This window comes from Odontesthes bonariensis, chromosome 7, assembly GCF_027942865.1.
Source record: "Odontesthes bonariensis isolate fOdoBon6 chromosome 7, fOdoBon6.hap1, whole genome shotgun sequence".
NCBI lineage: Eukaryota > Metazoa > Chordata > Actinopteri > Atheriniformes > Atherinopsidae > Odontesthes > Odontesthes bonariensis.
Window position 1 is genome coordinate 35,664,072 of NC_134512.1, and position 19,522 is coordinate 35,683,593.

The following is a 19,522-nucleotide window of genomic DNA, read 5'->3' on the forward strand; positions in this document are numbered from 1 at the left end:
TGCAGCTTCGCTGGACTCAAAATCCAGGATCTCCTACCCTACCTTTAAGTACAGACAAGGACCAAAACAAAAAGAAACCATACAACAACATTAAAAGCTCAAATTTGTTAATCAGTTAAAGGGATAAGCAGATATCCCGGTATTACAGTGTTATTATGATGTTTAGTTGATTTCATAACTCAAGTGTGGCTCCCTCTGGGAATGTCAGACCAGATAAGTCCATAGAGGCCCTTCTGTAGAGTCTGTGCACTCTCCATACCAATATAATCTAAAAGTGGATTCCAAGTTTTATAAACTTTGTAACAGAGGTTTGTCCTTAAGCCAGTAGGTCATTGCTTCTAAGGGAATACGTTCCCTTATACTCTGCAACCACTGTGAAAGCTTAGGAGGTTTGTCAGAGACACACTGAAGTAGGAAACACTGTCTAGCACCAAATAGAAGAACATCAAGCAGTCTCAGCATACAAGAATTTAGGTTCAGTGCAGAATGTTAACCAAGAATACAAGACAGTGGGGTTGGGTCCAGGTCTTTACAGACCTTTCTCCAGAAATCTTTAATAAAGGGGCAGTCAAAGATGCAATGATAGTATGATCCCTCTGAGATCTTGCAGTTATTACAGTATTTGGAAAGTGTGGGGTTAAATTTGTTCCTTAGCACTGGTGTAATCTGGAGTCTGTGGGTAATTTTTAATTGAAATTCCTTAACTTTGTTAGCCGACAAACAACCGAGAGAGCTCAACCACACATCACCCCACTCACTATCTGAGTTGGGGGCAACAGAGCACATATAACCTGGTTATCAGTTTTCGGGGCTCAGGGTCTTGTAGTACCTCTTCTATAGGAGAGTGAGAGAACCCACCAGGATATAACCTTGCTTTTGAAGAAATAAAACTACGGACCTGCAAATACCTAAATAATGTTTCCTTTATGTGTCATAATCCCAAAATCAAGCTTCTGTTATGATCATAACAGTCTTCTTGTTCAACCAATTAGTGGTGCAACGGATCATCATTGATCCGTGATCCGTTCGGATCAATTATTTCGGTTCGGCACACACATGATCCGCGGATTGATTTATGAAAAAAAAAAAATATGCGCATGTTCAGTCCTCACACCGCCGTTACCATTCCTGCTAGTTCCAGGGACAGAGCTACTTTCCACGCTCTGGGTAAAAGTCTGCAACAGTTCCCTCTTCAATAAGCAAACAGTCCTATGGCTCGTTTGTGATTTTTTGTTCTCAGCGTACAACATGTAGAACAGTGGGCATGGAAAATAAAAGTAGGCTAGACTTCGGTGACTACTGTAACGATAACTGCTGCCTCTGTCTGTTTCCATACACTCGCGCTGCCACACAAACCTGTCGCCTAGGGTACCACACGGACATAACACGTAGCTGACATAGCGATAGCTAACATAAAGAAAACCCCTAACCTGCAACACAGCGTGGTCATGGCGAGCGGAGGAACAGAAGAGCGCCCCACGTCATTTAAATCCCATTTCGGAGCATTTTGGCTTCCCTGTCAAATTTAATGAAGGAAAGAGGTTGGTGGATAAAACCGTGACGGTGTGTAGGCACTGTGGCACAAGAAAGCCACACAACAGTTGTTGAGCACAACCGCTCATCACCGCAGTGTTTAAGCAGCCCCTTCCTTCACAATCCGACCGGGCTAAAGCGATCACAAACGCTATCGGTGTGTTTTTATGTTGCACTTTAAGTTGTTTTTCTTTGATTATGTTGAAAAGAAGATGTTGATCGTGGACTTTAAGTTGATTTTATATATTTCAATTTAATAACTTAAAAGTGTTAATAAACAAAAAGACAAAACATATTTATTTGTCTTGTCTTGTCTTTTTTTTTTTTGCTGATCCGAAAAATTATCCGATCCGTGACTCTGATCCGAGGAACGATCCAAACCGAGGAGTTGCACCCCTACAACCAATGTTAACTTATGAAGTCCTCTACTGAAGGGCAAACTCTGTGCTTCCCCACACTCTGGAAACACGCCTATTTCTACAAGCACATCATAGTGGCCTTCACAACTTCTTAAATTACATGATACAGTATGATAGGCCTTTAACAAATGCTGAACAGACAAGACACATGTCCCCAAGTTTATCACAAGTTATCTGACATATTAATAAATGTACAACTCCTCACATAGGTTGGGCTCAGAAAACAAAACTATAGTATATACTATAACCTGTTAATATTCAGGACTTTTTATGTTCAACTGAATATTTGCAGACACATTTATTACAGATACTTTGTAGTAAACAGTTAAAATGTTTAAAATGTGCCAGGGTTTCTTACTTTACTGAAGTTTAGACATAATCAAATCTGACTGATGTTTATTTTTTAAAGTACATTTCAATTGAGGAATACTGATCTGACTTTTACTGTAAGAGTCAAAACAAGATTTTAAGTCACTGGAATCTTTATATACATGAAAATAGAATAAGCTGCTCTTTGCTCTTTCATTTAGAGCACGCTATAAAAATTATTTGTACCCAGCCCCTGGCTCAGTACCATTATGTTAGCTGCCAACAATTTGCAATATCTATTTCCTCTCAAACATGTAGCCTAAATATTTAGAGGATTAAAAAATGGTTCAAATAATCACTTAATTCTTATGGATAAAACTTTTAAAAATATAAAAAAAGACAAAACTCTTTGGCTGTTTCAGTGCCACAGAACTTTGGGTTGTTTTACTAAAGTAAATAGAACTAGAAGCTAAGAATTACCAAAGGTTTTCTCCTGGCTCACGTTGGCTGTTTTATTAAATTGTAGTACTGAACTGAATAGTGAACTGAACTCATTCAGAATATCAGTTCTGGTGTAAGAGAATTTAATTCTAAGAAGTCAGAGTAGATAAGTAACATTCATTGAATTTATTTCAAAGGTGTTTATATCATTAGGTGTTGCCTACACCAAACTATCCTGATTGATGCTATCATTTTATTTGCCTCCTGAAATGTGAAACCCAGAGTCCCTCTACAGTGTTTGAAAAGAATGTATAAGCTATTTACTTTGCTTAGATTTTTCTATATTTAGTCTCATAAATCAGTCGTCATTACGACCTTATTTGGCCAGATAGCCTGCTTCAATATTTGCCCTGTATGCAAAATAGATCGTATATAATGAGTAGAGGAGAAGCCTCAGAGTGTGGTAGAAGACCAGTGAAGTTACTGCTTGTGGTGAGTTATTTATGGTGAACTATTAAGACTAAAAGCATTAACAAGTATTCATAGTTTGATAAATTAAGAGTGTCAAATGTAATACATACTTTAATGCATTCTGTTTTTCACACAACTTGAAACTAAAAATCTATTTCCTGCCATTCTTATATAAAGTAAGCATGGTTACAGTTTTAACAATTAAGTTTTAGTTGTTTATTTTACTAACTAAAACATGTTTTTTTTAACAGGGTGGAGGAACTAAAACATTCTTTTTACATAAGGAAAAGGAAAGGTATGTAATATAGTTTTTTTTTATTTCTAATCCATAGATATGTATATTTAATCAGGGGCCAAATGTGTACATCTCCAATTTCTAAATTACAAAAAAAAAAGGCATATAGAGTAGGAACCACAGGCTCAGTCTCTCATATATCAGCTGAATACTAATTCTGATAAGACCTTGTTTGATGAAGATCAGTTAACTGTACAGTTAAAGAACAAGCCCATAGCTTCTGGTCAGTGACAACAGCAGAACACTTCGGTGAGTAAGAAACTTCTTAGACTGTTGTTATGTGACTTGATTCAGACATACGCTACCAACATGAGTACGGACGCGGAGATGGCCTTATATGGCAAGGCTGCCATTTACCTTCGTAAGCCAGAGAGGGAGAGGATTGAGGCTCAAACCGCACCATTCGACTCCAAAAACGCCTGCTATGTGTCTGATGTTAAAGAGCTGTACTTGAAGGGACTGATCACCAAGAGAGACGGTGGCAAAGTCACCGTCAAAGTCTTGATCAACGATGAGGTTGGTACATTTAGGTCACATTACAATGGGTGTTAATCGGGATCCCTTCTAATCGTGATGGATTTCCTGTTGTAGGAGAGGGAAGTTAAAGAGGATCAAGTCTTTCAGATGAACCCTCCCAAGTATGACAAAATTGAGGACATGGCCATGATGACCTATCTCAATGAAGCCTCTGTGCTGTATAATCTCAAAGAGCGTTATGCAGCATGGATGATCTACGTAAGACAAACTCACTAAAAGGCAAACAGAAACATTGAGAGTCACTGTAGTTGAAAGGAATATTAAACCCTATTAACTTAAAATGTCTATTATTTCTTTCAGACCTACTCTGGGTTGTTCTGTGCAACTGTGAACCCCTACAAGTGGCTCCCAGTGTACGACTCTGAAGTCGTCGCTGCCTACAGAGGCAAGAAGCGTATGGAGGCTCCACCCCACATCTTCTCCGTCTCTGACAACGCTTATCAGTTCATGCTTACTGGTATGTCCTGAACATGAAAGAATTTATTCACACAGAATTTGGTGGTTTTGGCTGACATACAGAGTGAATATCTCCATTTCTTATTTTTAACAGATAGGGAAAACCAGTCTGTCCTGATCACGTAAGTCTCACATTCATTGACTTTATTCATATCAACTGAATATCCTGATCAAATACTAACAAGTCTGTGTCTATACCCAGAGGAGAATCTGGTGCTGGAAAGACTGTGAACACGAAACGTGTCATCCAGTACTTTGCCACCATCTCTGTTGGCGGAGGAGATGGCGGAAAGAAAGAACCAAGCAAGTTCAAGGTGTGTTATGACAACATTTCTAAAAATACAGAATATTTACAGATGAAAATCTTTTTCTAATGTCATTTCTTTAAAACTGGATTATAGGGCTCACTGGAGGATCAGATCATTGCAGCCAATCCCCTGCTGGAGGCTTATGGTAATGCCAAAACTGTGAGGAATGACAACTCTTCACGTTTCGTAAGTATGGAATTGTTTCTCCATGTTGTTCAACATTTCCCATGTGGGTGGACTTTTAACGATTCCTTTGTTCCAAACAGGGTAAATTCATCAGAATTCATTTCGGCACAACCGGCAAACTGGCTAGTGCTGATATTGAGACATGTAAGTAGTTTTCATGTAATAATTAAGGGGAATCCATTTAACAGTCTTAAAGGAGCAAAACATGAGACTAATGAACAAAATTTACAGATCTGCTGGAGAAGTCTAGAGTGACATTCCAGCTTCCTGATGAGAGAGGCTACCACATCTTCTACCAGATGATGACAGCCCACATACCTGAGCTGATTGGTAAGCAGGCTGAGTTCTTGCCGTGTCAAATGGAATCTCAGTCATCCTATAAAACAACGTGTTGACCATTTTACCCTTTTTGATTCTTAGATCTGGCACTCATCACAACCAACCCCTATGACTTCCCCATGTGCAGCATGGGTCAGATCACTGTGGCCAGCATTGATGACAAAGTTGAGCTGGAAGCCACTGATGTGAGTGATCTTCTTCATTCAAACATCAGTTATTTTGTGGAAGTTGAATGATTATATTTCACGTGGATTGTTCTTTTCAACAGAATGCCATCGATATCCTGGGCTTCACCAATGAGGAGAAGCTGAGCATCTACAGGATGACTGGTGCTGTTCTTCACCATGGTAACATGAAGTTCAAGCAGAAGCAGCGTGAGGAGCAGGCTGAGCCAGATGGCAATGAAGGTGAGAAAGACATGTGGGATATCTGCTCTGAATATTTGCAACCGCATGAGTATATGTTCATAACAGACAATCACTGTGTCATTCTGTATGCATTTACTATAAATGTTTACTATAAAATGTTTTTAGAGGCCGACAAGGTTGCTTACTTGTTGGGTCTGAACTCCGCTGACATGCTGAAGGGTCTGTGCTATCCCAGAGTGAAGGTCGGAAATGAGTTTGTCACCAAGGGACAGACAGTGCCTCAGGTAAACATGAGCAATTCATATCAATAATGCCATTATTTAGTCAAATGTTACTGATGCTACTTCCATATAGATAAAACATTAAAGTTTAGTAGATAACAGGAATGTCACTTTTCCCTTTACTCGTACTTATTACTTTTCCACTGAACACTGAGTGCATTCATTACAAATCAACTGCCATCAGAGATGCTTTTTTTAATAGAGAATATATATAATGTGAATCTTACAAGCCTAGAAGCAGGTTCGGTGATCTTGCTGTTTACAAAACAGTTGGCCGACATTCATCAAGTCATGGTCTTGTTTTACTTTAGGTGAATAACTCTGTGACTGCCCTGGCCAAGTCAATCTATGAGAGGATGTTCTTGTGGATGGTCGTCCGTATCAACCAGATGTTGGACACTAAGCAGCAAAGAAACTACTTCATTGGTGTCCTGGACATTGCTGGCTTTGAAATCTTTGATGTAGGCCTTATTCCTCTAATTAAACATCCAATTATTTTCATGACAGTGGGTTTTCTTACTAAAACTAATGATTTGTCCATTCACAGTTCAACACCTTGGAGCAGCTGTGCATCAACTTCACCAATGAGAAACTGCAGCAGTTCTTCAACCACACCATGTTCGTCCTGGAGCAAGAGGAGTACAAGAAGGAGGGTATTGTCTGGGAGTTCATTGACTTTGGTATGGACTTGGCTGCCTGCATTGAGCTGATTGAAAAGGTATACTTTAAGCTCATGATTCTATATTGTGAAGGTATTACTACAGCGTGACAGAGGGGTACTGTTGATTCATGACACACCTTATCTCTTTCTCCTTTACTCAAGCCCATGGGCATCTTCTCCATCCTTGAAGAGGAGTGCATGTTCCCCAAAGCTAGTGACACTTCCTTCAAGAACAAGCTGTATGACCAGCATCTTGGCAAGACCAAAGCCTTTGAGAAGCCAAAGCCTGCAAAGGGCAAGGCTGAGGCCCACTTCTCCCTGGTGCACTATGCTGGTACTGTGGATTACAACATCGCTGGTTGGCTGGACAAGAACAAGGACCCACTGAACGAGTCTGTCCTGGGGCTGTACACGAAGTCCTCATGCAAACTGCTGGCTGTTCTCTATCCTCCTGCTGCCCCTGAGGGTATGATTTTTGATAACGTAAACTGTACTTGGAAGATTCTACTTACTTTATATTTTTGTGTGTGTTCAATGTAAATTTGAAGTCTCATATTCTAACACAAAGTTTCCAATTGATATCACATTCTGAAATACAGAGGCTGGCAAGAAGGGAGGCAAGAAGAAGGGTGGCTCTATGCAGACGGTGTCTTCACAGTTCAGGGTAAGGTTTGAAAAATACATTAAAAGTCTTTTGATGCTCACATCCATTTTTCTTGGATTTGATGACAAAAATTCTCTACTTTGTACATACAACAGGAGAACTTGGGCAAGCTGATGACAAACTTGAGGAGCACCCATCCTCACTTTGTGCGCTGCCTGATTCCCAATGAGTCCAAGACTCCAGGTATGAAAGATATATTCTTTTATCGTTGGTGTGTACTGGTTTGATCCATTTCATTTTGTTTTTTATACTTGCACTAACGGAGAAAATCTGATTCTACAGGTCTGATGGAGAACTTCCTGGTCATCCACCAGCTCAGGTGTAACGGTGTGCTGGAGGGTATCAGAATCTGCAGGAAAGGTTTCCCCAGCAGAATCCTCTACGGTGACTTCAAGCAGAGGTACACTTTCTATGTTTATTACACTTCTGTTCTTGAAAAACTATGAAAATGATAACCGAGACCATCAACTCTCTCATAAAAGATACAAGGTATTGAATGCCAGCGTCATCCCTGAGGGACAGTTCATTGACAACAAGAAGGCCTCAGAGAAGCTGCTTGGATCAATTGATGTTAATCATGATGAGTACAGATTCGGACACACCAAGGTAAATTTTTCAATAAATATTTTGTTACAAAGGATAATATGTCAAAATCCCTTTTTTTTTCTTCTTTTAGCATCAATCTATTTTACTGAAAAGTTAGATGGGGAATAGGAGGGACAGCAAATGAAAAGATGTGGAGGGTGCTAAAAGGCTGGGCTTCAAAATCTAAATAAATTGAAACAAACATTTCTCGTTGGTCCAGCCAGGAGCAGTTTCCTTTCAAACAGTGACAAGAATTCAGCACAACTGCATGCATCTCTGAAAATGTTTTCTTGATTAATTGTGTAAGTTCTCTGAGTCTTTTTGTTGTTTAGTATATATAGCAGACACAAGATGTTTCAATACTTTGTTTGTTCAGGTGTTCTTCAAGGCTGGTCTTCTGGGTGTCCTTGAGGAGATGAGAGATGAAAAGCTGGCAACTTTGGTCACAATGACTCAGGCTCTTGCCCGTGCTTACCTCATGAGGAGGGAGTTTGTCAAGATGATGGAGAGGAGGCATGTGGAAAATAGAAAACTATGAACATTCAGTCATGGTTGAAATGATCAAGTCCATTTGTCTATAACAGAAACTTTGTGTCCACAGGGAGGCCATCTATACCATCCAGTACAACGTGCGCTCATTCATGAATGTGAAACACTGGCCATGGATGAAGGTGTACTACAAGATCAAGCCTCTCCTGAAGAGTGCTGAGACTGAGAAGGAGCTGCAAAATATGAAGGAGAACTATGAGAAGATGACAAACGACTTGGCTACTGCCTTGGCCAAGAAGAAGGAACTGGAGGAGAAGATGGTGTCTCTTCTGCAGGAGAAGAACGATCTGCAGCTGCAAGTTGCATCTGTGAGTAGAAATCAATCAGGAGCTGTACTTTTTTATGGTTTTTGTGGAATGTTAATGTGCAAATCTACTTTTTCAAATGTAAACTAGGAAGGAGAGAATCTGTCAGATGCTGAGGAGAGATGTGAGGGACTTATCAAGAGCAAGATTCAGATGGAGGCCAAACTCAAAGAGACAACTGAGAGACTGGAGGATGAAGAGGAAATCAATGCTGAGCTTACTGCCAAGAAGAGAAAGCTGGAGGATGAATGCTCTGAGCTCAAAAAGGATATTGATGACCTGGAGCTTACCTTGGCCAAAGTGGAAAAGGAGAAACATGCCACCGAGAACAAGGTTTGGACATTTTTAACTGTTCGTGCAGATCAGATAGAACAGAGTGCCATCAAGTGATAACAACATCTTTCTTGGACATGTAGGTGAAGAACCTGACTGAGGAGATGGCCTCTCAGGATGAGAGCATTGCTAAACTGACAAAGGAGAAGAAAGCCCTTCAGGAGGCTCATCAGCAGACTCTGGATGACCTGCAGGCTGAGGAAGACAAAGTCAACACTCTCACCAAAGCCAAGACCAAGCTTGAGCAGCAAGTTGATGATGTAAGTTTCTAAAGTTTCCTAGATTGGCAAAACAAGATTCTTATTGAACCTGATAACAACAATCCCACATCATTTTTCAGCTTGAGGGTTCTCTGGAGCAAGAGAAAAAGCTTCGCATGGACCTTGAGAGAGCCAAGAGAAAGCTGGAGGGTGATCTGAAACTGGCCCAGGAATCCATCATGGATCTGGAAAATGACAAGCAGCAGTCTGATGAGAAAATTAAGAAGTAGGAGTAGATTCTTTTTTTCAAACTCCAGTGTGGTTCTCGACATGTATGAATTCTCACAATGCACATTCATATTTTCATAGGAAGGACTTTGAAATCAGCCAGCTCCTCAGCAAGATTGAGGATGAGCAGTCAATGGGCGCTCAGCTTCAGAAGAAGATCAAGGAGCTTCAGGTGACTGATTAATTGTGTTGAATCACACAGTACTCTGTATTGAAAGTTCAAAGATTACTGAAGGACAATATATCCACACCCAACAGGCCCGTATTGAGGAGCTGGAGGAGGAGATCGAGGCTGAGCGTGCTGCTCGTGCCAAGGTTGAGAAACAGAGGGCCGACCTGTCCAGAGAACTCGAGGAGATCAGTGAGAGGTTGGAGGAGGCCGGCGGCGCCACTGCAGCTCAGATTGAGATGAACAAGAAGCGTGAAGCTGAGTTCCAGAAGCTCCGTCGTGACCTTGAGGAGTCTACTCTGCAGCATGAAGCCACTGCTGCAGCTCTGCGCAAGAAGCAGGCTGACAGCGTTGCTGAGCTGGGAGAACAGATCGACAACCTGCAGCGTGTCAAGCAGAAGCTTGAGAAAGAAAAGAGTGAATACAAGATGGAGATCGATGACCTCTCCAGCAACATGGAGGCTGTTGCTAAAGCAAAGGTACACAACGCATTCATTTGTACTTATTAAATCAAATAAATGAAGACATGTATAGGTAAAATCTGACTGATTCCATTTCTGTCCTCCACATTAGGGTAATCTTGAAAAGATGTGCCGTACTCTTGAGGACCAACTTAGCGAAATTAAGACCAAGTCTGATGAGAATGTTCGTCAGCTCAATGACTTGGGTGGACAGAAAGCTCGTCTCCTCACAGAAAATGGTATGCACCAGACAATATTTCACTGCACACAGCTTCAGTGTATGACCACGAAAATTTACACAAACTAATCTCTGATGACCGTTTTCACACAAGGTGAGTTCAGCCGCCAGATTGAGGAGAAAGAGGCCCTCGTCTCTCAGCTGACTAGAGGCAAACAGGCCTACACACAGCAGATTGAGGAGCTGAAGAGGCAGGTTGAGGAGGAGGTCAAGGTAAGACACATTTAAGTGTGTATGCTCTAACTTGTTTGTCATTTAGAAATTTTATTAATTCATTTTTATGTTTCAACCAGGCTAAGAATGCTCTTGCCCATGGACTGCAATCAGCCCGCCATGACTGTGATCTGCTGAGGGAGCAGTTTGAGGAAGAGCAGGAGGCCAAGGCTGAGCTTCAGCGTGGTATGTCCAAGGCCAACAGTGAGGTGGCTCAGTGGAGAACTAAATATGAAACTGATGCTATCCAGCGCACTGAGGAGCTTGAGGAATCCAAGTGAGTAACTTTCAAATAAAACAATAGCTTTTAGTTTAAAACATTTTGCTAGCTTCAGTATGCTTTTAACAAATCTATACACTTTTTCAAATTTGTGAATTAAGAGCATGACATTCAAACAATAACAGCAATGTTTTTTCTTAAGCCATAAAATATGTAATTCTTTATAAACTAACTGATACGTATATCCACTCAAAGATCAATCTTGCTATTCTTCATTCAAGGAAAAAGCTGGCCCAGCGTCTCCAGGAGGCTGAGGAACAGATTGAGGCTGTGAACTCTAAGTGTGCTTCCCTGGAGAAGACCAAACAGAGGCTCCAGGGTGAAGTGGAGGACCTCATGATTGATGTGGAGAGAGCTAATGGGCTCGCTGCCAATCTTGACAAGAAGCAGAGGAACTTTGACAAGGTAGCATCAATGACCTTGGGCGACAAAGATATAAACCCATTCATTCATTTATCAATGTATTGTATGAATTGTATCAATAAATAACTCAAGCGTACAAATTGTTTTTATCTAGGTGTTGGCAGAGTGGAAGCAGAAGTATGAGGAGGGTCAGGCAGAGCTTGAGGGAGCTCAGAAAGAGGCTCGTACTCTGAGCACTGAACTGTTCAAGGTGAAGAACTCCTTTGAGGAAGCCCTGGATCAGCTGGAGACAATGAAGCGTGAAAACAAGAACCTGCAACGTGAGTTGTGACCAGATTGTGTCTGCTCATTGTGTTATTATTATATTTTTTTACATGTAAACTAAAAACTATTCAAACATGTCTTTGCAGAGGAGATCTCAGATCTGACTGAACAGATTGGTGAGACTGGCAAGAGCATCCATGAGCTGGAGAAGTCCAAGAAGCAGGTGGAGACAGAGAAGTCTGAGATCCAGACAGCTCTTGAGGAGGCTGAGGTAAATTTTTTGTTCGAGTTCTTCTTAAAAGAAATGTCCAGTTCTGACAACACCCTCTGTAAAATCTTTGGGGACAGAGTAAATACTTTTGTTTTTGATATCGTTAGGGAACTCTGGAGCACGAGGAGTCTAAGATCCTGCGTGTCCAGCTGGAGCTCAACCAGATTAAGGGTGAGGTGGACAGGAAGCTTGCAGAGAAAGATGAGGAGATGGAGCAGATCAAGAGGAACAGCCAGAGGATTGCTGACTCCATGCAGAGCACTCTGGATGCTGAGGTCAGGAGCAGGAACGATGCCCTGAGGATCAAGAAGAAGATGGAGGGAGACCTGAATGAGATGGAGATTCAGCTGAGCCATGCCAATCGCCAGGCTGCTGAGTCCCAGAAACAGCTGAGGAATGTGCAGGCACAGCTCAAGGTATTGTCAGACACAGAGCCGTGGCAGGGACCTAGATGACATGTTGGTTATTATGGGACTTAAATGTTGTTGTTGTTTTTTTTTCAGGATGCTCAACTGCACCTTGATGATGCTGTCAGAGCCCAGGAAGACATTAAGGAACAAGCTGCTATGGTGGAGCGCAGGAACGGTCTGATGGTGGCTGAAATTGAGGAACTCAGAGCTGCTCTGGAACAGACAGAGAGGAGCCGCAAAGTCGCTGAGCAGGAACTGGTGGACGCCAGCGAGCGTGTTGGACTCCTGCACTCTCAGGTAAAAAAATTGGACAACTTCTCTGAAATTTCACAAATCTAAACCATTCAGTCAGGCAAAAAATAACTTGGCTAAATCTTATCTTTTAGAACACAAGTCTTCTGAACACCAAGAAGAAGCTCGAGTCTGACCTGGTTCAGGTCCAGGGTGAAGTAGATGATAGTGTTCAGGAAGCAAGAAATGCCGAGGACAAGGCCAAGAAGGCCATCACTGATGTAAGTTTAAATTCAATTTGTTTTCCTTTAAACTGCTATTAAGCTTTGAAAACATTTCATCCATAAATGTTATTTTTTCTAGGCTGCTATGATGGCTGAGGAGTTAAAGAAGGAGCAGGACACTAGTGCTCACCTGGAGAGGATGAAGAAGAACCTCGAGGTTGCCGTTAAGGACCTGCAGCACCGTCTGGATGAGGCTGAGAACCTGGCCATGAAGGGTGGCAAGAAGCAGCTCCAGAAGCTTGAGTCTCGGGTAAGAGGATTATGTTGAGATTTCTGAGGTGGAACAAATCTATACAAAAACTCACAGATTCTAATTCACACATTTTTTTTTTCATTTTCTGAAGGTTCGTGAGCTGGAGTCAGAGGTTGAGGCTGAGCAGAGACGTGGTGTTGATGCTGTTAAGGGTGTCCGCAAATATGAGAGGAGAGTGAAGGAGCTCACCTATCAGGTAACCACATTACAATCACATTAACACTGAACACAAACAGTACATATTATTCTAATTCCATCCTTGTCTTTACAAAAAATGAAACATTTAAATTCACATTTTCCATTACAGACTGAGGAGGACAAGAAAAACGTTGCCAGGCTGCAGGATCTGGTTGATAAGCTGCAGCTCAAAGTGAAGGCCTATAAGAGGCAGTCTGAGGAGGCGGTAAGGAAAAAAGTTGTCTTCATACGACTACTTGATGTATTGCATATGTTGTCGGTCTTCAATTCCTCTACAACGTTAAGCATTTTATTCTGTCGTGTATTCCAGGAGGAGCAGGCCAATGCTCATCTGTCCAAGTGCAGGAAGATCCAGCATGAGCTGGAGGAGGCAGAGGAGCGTGCTGACATTGCAGAGTCTCAGGTCAACAAGCTGAGGGCAAAGAGCCGTGACTCTGGCAAGGTAAATATATATCACTTTAATGGGCATGTAAGTTTGTTAAAGCAGATAGAATTCAGTGTTCAGGCTTTGTTTCAAAACTGTTTGTGTCCTGTTTAATTGATGTAAGGTTTGAACTAATCAAACTTAAATCTAAAACAATGTCAAAATTAAACATCACTGATCCACATTCTTTTTCTTTGTTTTTACAGGGAAAGGAGGTTGCTGAGTAAAGCACATTGTGTTTCTTAGAAATGTATCATATAATATGATGTCATTCATTCTGAAACAATAAAGAATATTGCTGCTCTTACACTGCTGTCTATATTACTATATTTTTCTTCTCCATTCAATAGCACAGAACTCAAGCCAAAATAATTCAATAACATTTTAGGTTACATGACCAAATAATTTTCAGTCAGAAATACAGATTAGTTTGTTTGGAGAAACACCAAATATTAGAGAAATAAATCATAATGATTTCGACACATTGTACCACATGATTTGAAAATTGTAAAACAATTTACTGAGATAAATGTGGTATCTACAGCTAAGAAACTGGTCCAGATAAGTAATGGAACTGGCAATATGGCAAAAGCACAGAGGAAATGTGTGACAATGAACTTAACTTAAAAAAAACACTATAAGAATGAAAAAAAGATCATTAATTACCTTTAATTAAATAAAGGGCTTTGATCAGAGACATTTCAGCCACAAAACCAAAACGAGGTTGCCAAAAATATATTAAGCTGGGTATACAAAAGGTTAAAAAGGTTAAACCTGTCAGTTCATATACAAGTCAACATGATTTAGATACATGTTCTGAATTCAAGCAGGACAATTGGTTCATTACAGTCCTGCATTAGAGATGCTAAAGTAACAACAATAGTATGAATAATAAAAATATAAATATTGCAAACAAACATACACACATGCAAGTTTTTTGTTTTTTTTTACACTATGAACAAAATGGTGTCATGTGCATTAGCTGCACGATATTATGTATTTATCAATACATAATAGAGAGGGGAGCATTAAGTGTGAGTGATTGTGGATGTGTGTGTGTAGTATGGTATTTTTTTGTTTAAATGTTTTTTATCTTGTTTTGGACTTACCTGTAATAATGATCTCATACTACTGATGATTATATATATGTTTTTGTAAGGATCCCCTCGAAAATGAGATGATGCATCTCAAGGGGCTATCCTTGAAATAAACAAATAAATAAAAAAACAAATAAATAATTGCATGGTTATTGCACTTGTGATTACTTATTTGTCTAAGTTTCAGTCTGTTGACTAAATTAAAGTTTGAAGGAGAAATTGTACAGCTGCATGAACATATGAAACAAAACTGACATTACTAAAACATCTCAGTCAAACATGAGTTACTCTAACTTTATAGTTGTGCTACATGAAGTTAATTAGATAAAATAGCATCAGCTGCACCATTAAAGCTGTTCTTAAGTATCCTGAACAGCCAGTTAAACACCGTGTACATGCTTAAATATTTATGTTTGTTTAACCCTCATACCTGGGGCCCGTTGCACAAAAGTAGGATTTAGACATCCAGGATGAATTACTTAGCCAGGTTCAAGGAATCCAAAACATGGGCGCCCAGGCTTAGTTGGTTGCACAAAGGCCAAGCCAGGATGAGCAGACACGGATTCATTAAGCCAGGTGAAACCGATCCCAGATAAGTGCTGCACAGTCAAGGCTTGCTTAAATAGACCCCAAGATCGATCATAGATTCACTGATTCACCATGGCGACAAGGGCGGCGTATTTCGCCCCAGCGGAGCAAGAATTATACATGGAAACCTATGAAGAGGTGAAGGAGAAAATAAAACAAAAAGGAAATACTGCCACAGTTAAAAAACAAAGGGAGCAAGCGTGGCAAACCATTGCTGACCGCCTGAATGCGTAAGTAGTGCACAAATACACACTCACCACTCCGCTGAAACTATCACAATTAGGCTACAATCCAAATAAAATGTTAATTTACATATCGTCACCTTCCTAAAATAATCGCCCAAGTCATTTTTTGGCATCAAAGGTGTGGTCCAAAAAAATGCCATTTATTTAATCTTAGTTTTTATGAAAAACAATAAGTGTTCTTATGTCACGGATCCTTTGATACATACTTACTGACTGAAATTATTATTTTATGCTATAATTTAACTTTTGGGGGGAGTTTTTTGTGTTTCCTGAAAAACCTGAAAAAATGACTTATGCGATTATTTTAGGAAGGTGACGATATTTGAAAAGATATTTGTAGCCTACTTTGATTATGAATAAGTTGAAATTGACTGCATGTGAGTGAAACTATCTAAATATAACTCCATGCTCCTCCACTGTTTCATTTTGTGTGTGTTTTTGTGTGTAGATTTAACATGACTGGGCCAAAACAGACATGGCAGCAAGTCAAAGTAAAATATAAGAACATCCTGCAGAATGGTAAGTCCCCTGACAAATACTGAACAAGTGTACTTTTTATTAAGAATGTGCCTGCCCACACATTGCCTGTACTGTGCATTAATTGGTTTAACATCTTATCATTTCAGATGGTCTGCAATGCTAACTATTTGTTCAGTAATGTTGTGGCAAAGTGTCCCGGCTCGGTCCACAACTCCCGAGTGTTTCCGAACTCAGAGATCTATCAGCGCCTATCACAAGGTGAGCCACAGAACCTCTATTGATAACCACTTTTAACATCATGGCTGTGTTAAGACTGTCACTACTTATGAGGTTGTGATGTAGCCTGGAAAACCAGCGCCAACTGCTGGACGGCAAAATGTTTTGCCTGCGGTTGGGTCTGGCTTCGAACCACTTTTCATTTTGAAAATACTGCCCTGAATCTGGCAGATGGCAACTAAACCAATCACAACGCAGAGATGTGTTTTGAATCAACGCGGGCGGGGCAGAGGGTCAGAGCGTTGGCCTATAGGCACAGACACGGTTTGAAAGACAACGGGTTGTGCTCATCAACAATGTTCCGTTGTATCCATTCATCGGAGCCAGACTAAATTAGACATCCAATCCATTTAGGCTGGTTTATCAGGCTAGTTGTGATGGTAACATTTTGTATTCACAGGTGAATTCCTGGGTGTATTGCTGGGTGACAGAGGGTATGCCTGCCAGCCTTTTCGGCTCACTCCATTTGCAGACCCTCTGGAGGCACAACTGGCATACAACCATGCCCATGCCAGAACAAGGGCCCGGATCGAAATGACATTTGGCCTACTGAAGGCACGCTTTCTGTGTCTGAACCACCTGAGAGTCAGCCCAGACAGGGCATGTGATATCACTGTGGCCTGTGCTGTCCTCCACAATGTGGCCTGCCTGAGAAAGGAGAGGGCCCCCAGAGTGCCAGCTCTCATAGACTGGGACATTCCTGCCATCTTCCCGGATGACGACTGTGGTCGGCTGGTCAGAGACCAATATGTGTTAAGTTATTTTAATTAATATGCATGTTGATTTAAGTTGGGCCTGCAATGGCAGAGGAATTTTTGTTAGGTTTTTGTGCTGTATAGGCAAGGCAATTTTATTTGTATAGCCCATTTTTACAAACAGTTTGTCTCAAACTGCATGCTTTGATTCTGTGCTTTTTGTCTTGTAGAGCACTGTGTGACTTCAGTTTTGAAAGGAGCTGATGGTTTACTTGCTTTGATTCATCCTTGTTCAATAAAGGAACATCATGGTACTCTCTAATGTATGTTTATATGGTGATGTACTTTATGTGTAGTCTGTGGGAAACTAAACTATCTATTGGTTCATCTAAAATCATCAGTTATCTAAAATGATTGTAATTAATGATCACAAATGTTTCAATAATGATAGTGGGTATAGTTAAATGTTTTAACAATATGTTCTAGGCAGTGGAATAAATATTGGTTTCCATTTGTGGCGACCGCTGACTGAGATAAGGAATGAGATTAAATAGATCCTGGAACTTAGCCTGGTCTGGAGCAGGCTAGCTTCACAGAATAAATCTCCATGGTAACTTACGTCTGAACATATCCCACTTCCCTCTATCCCACTTTTGTGCAACTGGATCACGGATAAGTTGATCCAGGATAGCCAACATATCCCAGCTTAATCCCTTATCCTACTTTTGTGCAACGGGCCCCCGATTTAACCCATTGAGACCGGGAAAGCGTTGCCGCATTTCTACCTTTAAAGCCGGGGGCGCTGTTGCGTTATTCTACCTTTAAGTGTACACGTCTTTTTTCATGTATAAGGTTGTTTTGCACCAATTATTGACCTCTGCGCCAATGAAATGCATTATAATAGACACGTGAGAGTGTCGTCATGTTCCTCTTGTCATTGTTTTTGAAGTTAAGTTACATCGAAAAAAAAGTTAAGTTTCATGGAACCAAGCATGGAGGACTTTCAGTGGGAAGACATTTCAGACTGTAGCGATTGTGAGGAGTTTCTTGGCTTTGATGATGCTGAAGAACGTGCTGACCCAATTGATGGAGATAATTATGGCTAGCACATATGTTTGATTTTGAAGGGTTTGAATGTGAGTGGAAGACTGACAATTACCACCGTAATCGACGGAGAGATTTCAACCGCACACCAGGGGTGAAAGTCGATTTACCTGCAGATGCCACACCGTTGCAGGCATTTAATCATATTTTTACTGAGGAGCTTTGGGCGCATTTCGTTTCCGAGACGAAAAGATACAGTGAGCAGGTACTTCAGACTCCAGCTCGAGCAAAGATGGCAAGGTGGTCACACGTAACTGTGCCAGATATGAAAACGTTTATTGGAATGTGTATGGGCTTCTTGTGCTGCCAGTACGAAGAGATTACTGGTTTTGATAAAATAAATAGATAAATAAATAATTTAAATATAAAGTTAAATTTTATTTTATTTTATTACTGTTTTCTAATTGAAAATAGCGCTGTTCCTGCACTTTACTTTTTACATTTTCTATTTTCGTGAAGGTGTACGTAAATAAACTCAATTTCCAAAGAAAGCCACGGGTGTAAGCTCTCAAATACTTTTTGAATTTTGTTTCTATCTGCTACAGAGGCTGAGAAATCAATCATTTAGTAGGCGTTGACACAATTGCTGAGTTTCCAGAAAAACTTCAGGTTTTAGGGGGTCTTTCTGAAATCGCCCATAGGTTTTACAGGAATTCTTTTCCAGGCGTCTTAGGCCTAAATGGGTTAAAACACAACTTAATTTCTGAAAGGGGACATTTTTGTTTTAAAAACATCATATGTTAATATTTTAGTCCGCTTTTTTTTCATAGATCTTTTATAGCTATAGATCTTCAGTTCTGATCATAACTACCAAGTTTTCAATTATTTTCAAAAAATGTACCCTTTAGCTGCCAATTTGAACTTTTTAGCCCAAATTTGAAGCCTTTAGGTGCCAGTACTTTCAAAATATGGAATGCAAAGTGGAATTATTGAGTGGGGATAATTATGGTCTGACATATGTCAATGATTAGCAACAACATTGATTTATAAGGATTTTTTATTTTTTTGTTATGCCTGATTTAAAAAAAACTCCTTAATTTCTGAAAAGGGACTGTTAGGATTTGGTGTTTGTGTGAGAGAGTGTTTCAGCTACAGAGAGGATCTTTGCTGGAGAGTTGGCCAGTTCTGGGTCATTGCACACCTGGGGCCAATCTGACATCAAGTTGGCTGGTGCTTATAAGGAGAAGAAGGATCATCTCTTGTCGATGGATGATAAACCCTGATGGTACTTCCAGCCTAAACGTGAATTAAAGGGGAACTCCGGGGCATTTGAAGCGCAATTCCATTGCTAGAGGTTGTCAAATACTGATAGTAGGACACAGACAGGTGCAAATCTGCGCTCCCTGTGTGGAGATAGCGCTGTTCGCACAGCCTGTCATGCGAGGCTAATACGTGGTGGCTAAGGGGCAAGAGCTAACCCTTCCACGTAAAACAGAGCGATCCACACAGG

The 19,522-nt window shown here is 40.6% G+C and overlaps 1 protein-coding gene across 1 annotated transcript; it reads left to right on the plus strand.

Moving 5' to 3' along the window:
• The first annotated feature begins 3,170 nt into the window (after positions 1 to 3,170).
• On the plus strand, positions 3,171 to 13,894 carry LOC142384449 (myosin heavy chain, fast skeletal muscle-like). The gene is made up of 41 exons (XM_075470700.1): positions 3,171 to 3,194; positions 3,425 to 3,468; positions 3,763 to 3,984; positions 4,060 to 4,203; positions 4,306 to 4,462; positions 4,556 to 4,583; positions 4,664 to 4,775; positions 4,863 to 4,955; positions 5,036 to 5,099; positions 5,187 to 5,285; positions 5,376 to 5,479; positions 5,563 to 5,701; positions 5,828 to 5,946; positions 6,255 to 6,404; positions 6,491 to 6,661; positions 6,767 to 7,070; positions 7,204 to 7,268; positions 7,364 to 7,451; positions 7,551 to 7,668; positions 7,751 to 7,874; positions 8,230 to 8,370; positions 8,459 to 8,710; positions 8,798 to 9,040; positions 9,124 to 9,300; positions 9,381 to 9,526; positions 9,610 to 9,700; positions 9,787 to 10,176; positions 10,271 to 10,397; positions 10,491 to 10,609; positions 10,690 to 10,886; positions 11,111 to 11,294; positions 11,407 to 11,572; positions 11,663 to 11,787; positions 11,895 to 12,203; positions 12,291 to 12,494; positions 12,584 to 12,709; positions 12,792 to 12,962; positions 13,057 to 13,161; positions 13,273 to 13,368; positions 13,474 to 13,605; positions 13,794 to 13,894. Exons 3-41 carry the CDS (start codon positions 3,778 to 3,780, stop codon positions 13,812 to 13,814), a joined length of 5,808 nt encoding a protein of 1,935 aa, XP_075326815.1. The 5' UTR covers positions 3,171 to 3,194; positions 3,425 to 3,468; positions 3,763 to 3,777; the 3' UTR covers positions 13,815 to 13,894.
• Positions 13,895 to 19,522: the final 5,628 nt, after the last annotated feature.